Source organism: Vicia villosa, linkage group LG1, assembly GCF_029867415.1.
Source record: "Vicia villosa cultivar HV-30 ecotype Madison, WI linkage group LG1, Vvil1.0, whole genome shotgun sequence".
In the NCBI taxonomy this organism is placed as follows: domain Eukaryota; kingdom Viridiplantae; phylum Streptophyta; class Magnoliopsida; order Fabales; family Fabaceae; genus Vicia; species Vicia villosa.
In genome coordinates, this window is record NC_081180.1 from 147,667,427 (window position 1) to 147,677,711 (window position 10,285).

Consider the following 10,285-nt stretch of genomic DNA (forward strand, 5'->3'; position numbering starts at 1 on the left):
TTTTCTTGAAAAAATCTTTAATCATTAAAAAAACAATATATAAAGCATTTAACTTATATTTTATAAAAGTAGGTATGACTACCAAATAAAACTCAAACATAATCACAAGTATCAAAAGTATGTCATCATAAAAGAAACATTAAATATTGTTCATTAAAACCTATCAACATACAAGATGATTGTAAATATACAACCTACCAACAAAATTTAACAATTTCAAGTCGAAGAGAGATGGATGGGTTACAATACAACTAGTCGGACAATTTCCTGTTCGAAATATAGTTCATTTTGGTTTGAAATTGAACCGACTCGGTTCTAAATAACTAAGATCATCGGGTTTTTGTTTTTAGAATCTTATTAACGTCAGCAACGACAGGGAGCTTTTGGTTGAACCATTGGATTGAGAAAAGGTTTTGGTTACTTGTGATCTCCATTGTTAAATCAGTGAAGATCAAGCTTCTGCTGTTTTTTTGTGTCACGTGAATGCTTCTTTCATTTTCCACAACTGGTTGAACTTCCTTACTATATGGAATAATAATAATATTCATAATCAAACTTCTCCACTTTGTCGTTTCACTAATTCAAGGTTCTTTTTTCTTCTTCCTTTTTTAATTAAACTTATTGAACCTGTTAGTTTTTGTAGTTTATTTAAGGTAACATAACTGCACTAAGGAATTAAATAACTTAGATTTGTTTGTATTTGATTATATAAAGGTATTATTTTGTTAGAAATATACAAAGTTTCGGTTTCTACCCAGGTTTAATATCCTGATAATATTTCAATCTAATGACAAGTCTCAACTTATCTCAATGGTTTGTAAAGTGACATTTCTACATGTCCTTGCGTGTTTATAATATGGACATGGGTTGCTAATACATGACTTCCATCTAAAACAAGATTAAAAGCTTCATATCTCTATGGCATATTTGATGAAAAATAAGATTAAAAGCATAAGTTCTCACAATGAGTATTTGAAAGTTCAATAATTTACATCAAGTTTGAATATCAATATATCACTATATGACATGAATGGAAACCGGGGATCAGCTGCTACAAGAATTTGACTAGGAATCAAAATCTATAGCTCATACAAACACCATGGGAAAATATTATGTGAAGATCTGTCCTAAAATGATCAAATGTCCAGTATTTGGAACAAGACAAACTATTAAAAAAATTGCATCATTTACTATACTACCAGCTTAAAAATATTTCAAGAATTCAAATAAGTCAACTCCATACTGGAATTGTCACATTGATAACACAAATAAAGGTGTTGATAACTCTTTTCCTTGTTGTAGAAAAGTACAAAACAATTATAATAGATTACTCATAAAGGTATCAGGCGCCCACAAAGACAATGACAAAACACAACTGTCCAGAAAACACATGCTCGAAACCAGACCAACCTCTCAACAAAAACATGAAACAATCTCAAAATCATATAATGAATCACACACAAAAAATATTCTACCATTGGAGAAGAATGAAAAGTGAAAGAAAAACTTACTTTTAGAAGCTTCCTCTATCGTCGTGAAATATATCTTGGACACATGGCGTATTTACGGTTTCAATGGATTTCCATTAACAAATCAATAGATTTCTGAGTATGGGGTTCAGTCAATTTTTAGGGTTTCAATCGATTTTTAGGATTTTGCAGTTCGATCAATTTTTATTTTGAAGATTCTAGGTTAGTGAATAGAGGCTAATTTCAATGAAGAGAATAGGGTTTTTGAGCTCAACGAAAAGAAGAATGAAGAATGGCTTAGGTCAACTCGCTAAGGAAGAAAGGGGTTTTTTGATTTTTCATGAAGAAGATGATTACCGAGTATTAGGATAAATTGCGAGTATTAGCTTCGAAGCTCTCTCCTCTATCTAAAACTAGGGCTTCACTTTGTGGCTGAGTGTCGCCGTTTTTCCGTTCTCGAAGCTTGTCTCCTCTAACATGGAGGCTCCTTCCTCCCTAGTGGAGGTTTCTCTCCCTTTGTGGGTCGTCCTTCTCTCACTAACGTTCCATTGAACCATTCATCCCTTTTGGTTTCTTGCCATAGTCTACCTTCAATCTCCATCGTGTTCTCGCCTCTCTCCGTCAACAACTTCCAGGTACTCGCAACATCAATTTCGAGTCCAGCTTCTCCAACAATGGGGCCACAGTTTTGGAACAATAAACATGGTGTTCGTCCGCCACCAGAATCCCCACCACCAGAAGTTTCAGATATGGTGGAACATGGTGTTTGGGTATTTGTTTATGTTGTTTTGTTAATTTTTTGTATGTTCAATATTATTCTGGTTTTATGTTTGATTCAATGGTATGTGTTGCTCGTTTATTTTGCCTACTTTAAGTGTGTAGTCAGGGTGTTTGTTGTAATGCTCCAAAGAGGTTTAGATGTAGGTAATGTGTATTTGAGGAAAAATCTTAGTGTGGTTTTTACAAATCTGACTCTTTTTTACAGTCAACAAATGCTTCTCCCTTAGATGGTGAGTTTTATCAAGATAGAGAACCTGTATAATTGAACTGTGCATGATAAAGCCAAAGATATGATCCGTAACTGGATATATTTAAATAACGTGGTTCAAAAACTCCTTTTTGTCTTGTGGAAGATTGTTGCAGGGTGGCTTGGATTAATGAATTAGATTGAGGATGTTCCATTAGGTTTTATTTTCTCAAAGTATATTCTTGTCCAAATCTTAGTTGGCTTAGCTATTAGTGTTGTTTGTAAAATGTGGATGGAAATACCTTTACACAATGTCTTTCATTATGTTTGTACTCCCCCTTTTTCATCTCATGAAAATGATGTTTTCTATCAAAAAATAAAATAAAATAATATTAGGCTTGATGTGTGGATATAAATGGAAGGTGGCCTTAATTGTCAATATATGAAAATTGATTTTTCTAATACACACCTCTTATGCGCGATATTATTGGAGTCCGTGCTCATATGTAAATGATGGATAGTCTGAATCCATAGGCTTGTGATACAATGATAGAATTAGATTTTGGCCTATTAAGGGTCTGTTAGTTTCAGCTTTAAATAAATGGATTTTTTTCTTTGTATTTTTTAAAATAGATTTTTCAAAACTATTTTTCAAAATATTACAAGTTTTTTTATATTCGTTTTTTCTAGAATGAAACACGAACTTTGACATCCTATAACATAAACATACATTATTAAAGACCAAAACTTAGTTAAAATCACAATTTTTTAAAAAAGTTGTGTTTCAAAAATAATTTTTATGAAAATCTATTTGAAATAGCTTCAAAATTAAGTGATTTTTCGAAATTTTGATATCCAATTTTTTTTCAAAAGTAGATGAAATACCTAAAATCACATTTTAAGAATAATTATTCAGACAAAATTTTCATTTGAAGTTTTTATAAAAAGTTTCTTTGTAAATTTATTTTCACAAAATAATGTAACACTATAAAAATTATTTTTATATAAATCCAAAAAAAAGGGCCCTAATTCCCTACAAAAATGACTTGTAAGATTAAAGTTGTCACTCTATATAAATTCTTTGTAGGCTCTATTTTTAACCAATATGAAAGTTGCATTCTTATCAAAAACTATAGTCAAAAGGTTCCATCAATCACGTCTTTAATCAAACATACGATTTTACCTTCTTTTCTTAATCCATCTAGAATTGTAAAACTTCATACAATATTGGATGATAAACACATTGAGTTGTGTTGAAATAATTAAATGAAATAAGTAAAAACACCAAATAAATATAACAAATATAATACTAATTTTATATAAAAACAACATTGCCTTTAAAATATGGTACCATATGATGAAGACGAACATAGTTCACACCATTCAAATCATAAAGAAACATAACAACAAGAAATCAAGTTATAAAGTTTTTAAAATGAATATAAAATCTAATCAACATGTTTACTAAGTTATTTCAATAAATTATTTCAAGCAACTAACAAGAAAATATTTTGGAAAATAATCACCACCATGATCATCATGATCTTGTTTATAAATCCCTTAATACATCTTCCATAAGTGAATCGAATTTCCAACATCCACGCTAGCAATCATCATATCTTCACAAGGATTCCAAGAAAGGTCACTTATTTCACCTAAATGTTCATGATGAACAAAAAGCAATGCAGGACCATCATCAATATCCATATTATTTTTCTTATCATCAATCTTACTAATATCCCAAACAAACACTCTCCTAAGATGACATCCAGAAGCAAACATTGTCTCATTATTTGGATTCCAATTAACCTGGAAAACACATCCATCCACTTGTTTAAAGGTCTGAACACATTGATGCATATCATTGCTTTTACCTATCTTTCTTGTATCCCATAATTTTATTGATTCATCATTAGAACCAGTAACGACACTCCATTCTTTGAAGGGATTAAAAGATAAACAATTCACTATTTCTGAATGAGCATTATAATATTAAACTGGATTATTCATTATTGGAGCTCTAACATCCCATAAGTGCAAGTTTTTTTTGCCAACAGATCCAAATAAATTTGCATTCTTTGAATTCCATGCTATGTCTTCTATATCACCTTCATTAACCTAACAACAAACAATTATAGATAGGTTAGATTTTTTTTTCTTATAAACATAAATGGAATTAGGATAATTACAAAACAAAACAAATCTAAACTTATATTAGGTTATAATTAAGTAAAAACAAATTATATAGCGGCCAATTTTTTTATTACAAAATTACTTCAACCTCTGTGTGTATGAAATTAATAAAGCTTAAATACACACATAATTTGTTCAATAAATTCTAAAATGTTACAAAAAATTGTAATCGGGATTATAAAGTAATTAACTATGATAAAACAAAATTGAAAAAAAATATATTAAAATTAGTATTATCAAAGAAAACAATTTTTTTAAAATTAAAAATCAACAATACATTTTATGTAAAGAAATCAAACAAAGATTTGATGTACCTTGAAAATTCGCAAGGGATCGAGGGTAAGATTGTTGGAAGTGGCATTAACATCCCAAATACAAATATTACCATCATAATCACCACTAAGCAAATGACCACTATTGAATTTGCTCCAAGACAAGCCATAACCATTAGTTTTATGACTAAGTAACCTTAGTTCAGGGCGAGCACGATCATCAGAAGCCTTAGAAGTTTGTTTGTCAGTATCAAATATATAAACCTCGGGACCATTTGTTTTACTTGCAATAATTGAATCTTTATTAGGCATGTAACGAACAATGTTAACATCGCCATCGTGATTGATCTCCTTGATAATATTAAAAATAATGCCATCGTTTACATCATTGTTGTTGGAACAATCATTGTTGCTTGAGTAGTCAGAATCCGAATACTTATGAGCAATTTGGACCTCGGCTATCATTAGGTAATTGCGGTCGTATTCGTCATCATGGTTTCCGAAAATGACCTTCTGTACTGAGTAGTTCTTATCTTCCGATTCGTTGCAAGTCGGAAACCATTGGAATGTGTTGGAGAGCCACTCAAACTTTTGTGTCATGACGAAATTAATATCACTACCATGACTTACGCAATTACTTGCTCTCGCCGCCAAATAGTTTCTAGGAGTAAAATTACTTGCTCTCGCCATATATATATATGAGGAGGGTTATATTTACTCCAAGAGTAAGTGTTCAACACTTACTCCAAATCTTAACCATTGATTTTCATTAATCTAACCGTTTTAATTGATCATTTAATTTAATTATTTTTGGAAATTTTTTTTATATAAAACTTTAATTAAAACCGTTGGATTAATGAAAATCTATGGTTAAGATTTGGAATAAGTGTTGAACACTTACTCTTGAAGTAAATATAACCCTCTCTCTCTCTCTCTCTCTCTCTCTCTCTCTCTCTCTCTCTCTCTCTCTCTCTCTCTCTCTCTCTCTCTCTCTCTCTCTCTCTCTCTCTCTCTCTCTCTCTCTCTCTCTCTCTCTCTCTCTCTCTCTCTCTCTACAACATTTTGAGCCTACGACAACGCCTAATTTATGGGAGGTAAAATAACCGTTCTCGTAGAGTGTAATAGAGAACAGATTACATATTCTGTTGCGATAGTATATATATTTTTTAGAAATGTTATAAAACGGCTGAAAAGTGTTCTTGTATATGACAAAGAGAAATAGTTGTATTAATAACAGGTTAAAACCATTCTCATATAATTTTTAGTTATTTAAATAAAAAATTAATTTTATAAGGTCGTTCTCTTATGTTTGATTAAAATAATTTTTATTTGTGAAAAAATCCTCTAACTGGATGGAATAGTGGTCCTCTTGCTAGAGATTTTTTTGAAAATAAAAAAAAAAAAATTATGTCCATCAAGATAAACATCAGCCGTTCCCCTTCCTAGGTCATCTTGCTAAAACAAATTATTTCCCTCCCTATCCGAAATTCAGAGCGCTAAAACAAAAAAAATTCATTCCCTTTTTGAAATCCAGAGCGCTAAAACAAATTATTTGGTTCCCTTTTCTGAAATTCAGAGCGCTAAATCTGAAAGTGAAAATTATTCTCTCCCACGCTCATCAAACCTTAACCCTAACGCTTTCTTTCCTTCCCCATCGATTCTTCCAAAGGTGTGACGGTTCTTCTCCCAAACCCTAATCCTAACCCTTTCTTCCCTCCTCCTTTTTCTTAAACCCTTCAACTTGCAGTTAGGATTTTAGGGTTTATCAAGGGTTTCACGAAACTCAAGTACTTCACAAAATTATGACATTTAACGATTTTGGGAAACATCTCAATCAAAGGTTTGAAGTAAGTCTCTCACGAAGACAATGATTTCCCTGAGAGATGCAAGGGTCATATCACGCTATGAGGAGGATTTTTTTCATTTTCAAGTTGTGTACGATTCGTCGCTCTGGTAAGATCTTCCTTCAAATTGCATACACTTTCTCTTACAACTTGTTTTGACTACCGTGATTCACAATAAAAATTAGTTATTTTTACTATAGTTTATGATTTAATCATTTTTTCTTCTTATGTTTTATCTGGTGTAGAAATAACTTTGCTCTGCCTTGTTGGAACTACTAGTAGCTGAGATAATGTGTTGACTGGTGGAACTACTAGCAGCTGAGCCAGTGTGCGAGAGCTCAATTCGTCCTGGTAACAAAATAATTTAGGGTTACATTATTATTTTGAGAAATTTATGTCAAGTGATTTGGAGTTGTGGTGCTTATTGAGTCTACTGACTTTTAGTACAATTTGTTTTCTCATCCTTTTTTAGTTCTTTACTGTATTGTGAAAATGATGCATATAATTTGTTTGTGAATATGATAACTTATTTGAGTACTTTACTGTACTGTGAAAATGACATACATAACTTCAGTGTATTTGAAAAAAGAAGTAAAGTTGGAAGATATATTAATTATAAGAGATTCACCTTTCCATCTCTATTAGCCATTCATTTTTATTTTACATATATTATTACTTTCATGTTTGGGAAAGAGTAACCGAAGTTTTGTGATATGCTTTTTCAACATTGACAAGTGTTCTGCTCATTGTGATTGTAAAAAATGCGTCACATTCTTTTTTCTCTCATGGTTGATATCCCTCTCATTCTCGTCGTAGTTATTACAAGTCATATGTCGATTTAGATCAATCATAACTCCCTGATATCTGCGTCAATTCAAGCATACTTCACTCCAGGCGGTTAAACAATACCCAACTCTCAGCAGATTTGAGTCTTTTAATTATCATTCAAAACGCCAACGACAACACTCGTATCAATTCCTAAGTGGCCATGGCGGAATTGTTTATATGAATGAAAGTATATGGTGTACTATTGGGAGGTTTAGACAACATTAGAATAGAAGGTTAGTTCAGTTTTAAACTAAGTGTTAGTTGGTTGAATTCACATGTATTCTAGTTTATTGAATTATTGTTAAACTGCATTATCTTTGGTGTGTGCTGTGATATAAGAAAATGGCTACTATTAAGATGGAATCTCAATTAAAATGGGTTAACGTGACCCTTTGTTTTCTACCACCCATTGTGTAGTTATTTTGAAATGTAAATTAAGACGGAAGTTATTAATTAAGATTCAAATAACTCTAGCTTAAATCTCTCTTTTTTCCCCCACTGTTGAGTCTTTTAAGTTAAAAGATTAAGTTATCCAATTTTCAATTCTATAATAAACAATGTATTTAATTTAATTTTCTTAAATTATCATATCACTCAATTTGTTTTAAGAGTTTATTTACATAATTCATTTCAGATTCTTGAGCTAGATGGCTTAGAAATGAAAGGTACTTAATAAGACCCTGCATTTACCCTGGTTTATTGTAAGTGTAAACTTCAGGCATACAATGATAAATATGATGAGACAAGTTTGTTAACGGCTCATCTTTTCACTATGGTCCTTTGAACCTCTCATTTAAAGCAAAAGCAGAATCAATGGAAAGTTTTTCCCAAAGAACAAAAATGTCTTTCTTAATAGTGTGTGAGATTTAGTTTTGTTGCGGTTTAGTTTTGTTCTTATTCAAATGTTTTGTATTTGTTTTTGTAACTTGAAAAATAGTGATACTTGAGATGATTTAAATTGTATAAACATTTGTTTGTTGCAGTGAGTATTCTATGCAATTGAATCCTTCATGGATAAAAGTTCTTGAAGCATTATCAAGATGATTTGGTTAATAAAATGATAAAGGCTGCAACCAAGGAACTTTGGAATGTGAGTGGTGATCCAGAATTGTATGGAAACCTCTTAAGAAAACTCATTATTCATGTTGGTTAGAATTTTAATATTGTACGCTCTAGTTATACCCTTGATTTTTCCAAGTATATTTTCAATAGGAACCTATAATTTTATAAGAATATGTAATTATTGGTTCTCCTAATTATAATTTATTCTTTATCATAAAAACAGTGAATAACGGTACCGATATCAGTACCTTCCGAAACTGTTTTATCGCGGCCGTTGAAAATACACTTGATGCACATTTGGATGTATTGTTCCGTAGCAAACTTCCAGCGGTATGTTTTACTCTATAAAATAGATTTTTTGCTTATTAACATTTCTCATATAGATTGTCTTATTCTTTGTAGGATGGTATCATTTACATTAAGATTTTTGCTTCTTAATTGTGTGTATCATTTAGATTCATCTAGGAAGCTAGTTATTATCAAGATCATTGTCTTCTATATAATTCTCACTGTTAAAAAACTTTGGACTTTAATATTGAAATTAAATACTTAAGGTAAATTATACACTATGAGGGACAATTTTTCTTTACCCCTTTACCTCTTAATATTGACGTGCAAATGACTTAAGTATGATATTTCTAAAGACCTATGGTGACAATATCACACTATTAAGTAAAACTTGTACACTATGTTTTTAGTAGATCAACAAAACATCAAACACTAAAACTTTCACTCTTGTGTTATTTGTTTTGTTTCTCAATATAATTTATTAGTAGTGTTTCTTTTTACCTTCCTTTTTTATTGATTAACTTAAATTATTTGGTTGAAGTGTAGCTGCACTTTCATTTTCTTTCTCAGAAATTTGAAGGGTAGTTGAAAAACTGCATAAGTTAAGATCTTGTTGCTTCAAAGTATTCTGTTATTTTTTATGACCCTGCTTGACACTAGATTTTGGCTTTTGGGCAAATGTGGTTATATTTGTTAGTTTCATTTAATCAAAAGTAGTGTTTAATTGTGTTTCTAGAATTATTTTAATGTGAAGCATTTTCTTATTGACAGGTCAACTTCAATCTGCAAAAGTTGGATGTGAATTTTGTGCACCGGGAACATGGTCTTTCTATTGAAAACAACATCAAGGGTATCCAATTGAAAAGCACCAAATCTGAATCTATTGAGGATGTTAGAAAGAGTACACGCCTTGATTTTCAACCGGAGTTTAGTGAAAGAAATTCATGTACAACTTTGATTGTGAACCATGATTGACATTTGGAATATATATATATATATATATATATATATAATGAATTATATTATTTTGTTATGTAATTTATTGAAAAATGAAAGGTCATTTTAAATTTTGTATTTGAGTATTATTAAATAAAAAGAATTGTAAACAATAATTGATATTCATGACGGGATTTTTAAAAAAAATATTTTCAAATTTTATATATATTTTTTGCAACGCTTATAAACTGTTCCTATAGCATTAAAGGCGTTGTTGTAGCCTTTGATTAAGAAATCTTTTAGAACGGTTTCCATTAAGCTACGGATACAAATCGTTTCTATATCCCGTAAAACAAGCGCTCCCTAATAAATTTCAACTGCAACGGTTTTAATGTCAGAACGGGGTTCCACCGTTGCTGTTTTCAA

General features: G+C 30.9%; 2 protein-coding genes across 10 annotated transcripts; one reads left to right on the forward strand and one right to left on the reverse strand.

Moving 5' to 3' along the window:
* Positions 1–3,996: 3,996 nt before the first annotated feature.
* Positions 3,997–5,501, reverse strand: LOC131656942 (WD-40 repeat-containing protein MSI1-like). Its single transcript, XM_058926490.1, has 3 exons — positions 4,944–5,501; positions 4,435–4,554; positions 3,997–4,245 (listed from the first exon to the last, which is right to left on the reverse strand). Exons 1-3 carry the CDS (start codon positions 5,499–5,501, stop codon positions 3,997–3,999), a joined length of 927 nt encoding a protein of 308 aa, XP_058782473.1.
* Positions 5,502–6,286: 785 nt separating this feature from the next.
* Positions 6,287–9,990, forward strand: LOC131644448 (uncharacterized). Of its 9 annotated transcripts, none has more exons than XR_009296472.1 (6): positions 6,287–6,854; positions 6,991–7,806; positions 8,208–8,238; positions 8,557–8,738; positions 8,859–8,965; positions 9,695–9,990. XR_009296472.1 is itself a non-coding variant. In XM_058914952.1 (5 exons), exons 3-5 carry the CDS (start codon positions 8,631–8,633, stop codon positions 9,896–9,898), a joined length of 402 nt encoding a protein of 133 aa, XP_058770935.1. In that variant the 5' UTR covers positions 6,309–6,854; positions 6,991–7,806; positions 8,557–8,630; the 3' UTR covers positions 9,899–9,990. The 9 variants fall into 9 exon arrangements, 2 of the variants coding, with proteins under 2 accessions (XP_058770935.1, XP_058770936.1); XR_009296473.1 differs by having other exon boundaries at positions 6,289–6,854; positions 8,557–8,663; XR_009296476.1 differs by lacking the exon at positions 8,208–8,238 and having other exon boundaries at positions 6,298–6,854; positions 6,991–7,096; positions 7,562–7,806.
* Positions 9,991–10,285: the final 295 nt, after the last annotated feature.

Coding starts and splice junctions, on each gene's coding strand:
- LOC131656942 (XM_058926490.1), bottom strand. CDS start 5,501: ATGACACAAAAGTTTGAGTGGCTCTCCAACACATTCCAATGGTTTCCG. Junction 4,555..4,943: donor ATCCCTTGCGAATTTTCAAG/GTACATCAAATC, acceptor GTTTGTTGTTAG/GTTAATGAAGGTGATATAGA. Junction 4,246..4,434: donor CTCCAATAATGAATAATCCA/GTTTAATATTAT, acceptor TGTGTTTTCCAG/GTTAATTGGAATCCAAATAA.
- LOC131644448 (XM_058914952.1), top strand. CDS start 8,631: ATGATAAAGGCTGCAACCAAGGAACTTTGGAATGTGAGTGGTGATCCA. Junction 8,722..8,858: donor AAAACTCATTATTCATGTTG/GTTAGAATTTTA, acceptor TCATAAAAACAG/TGAATAACGGTACCGATATC. Junction 8,966..9,694: donor TCCGTAGCAAACTTCCAGCG/GTATGTTTTACT, acceptor TCTTATTGACAG/GTCAACTTCAATCTGCAAAA.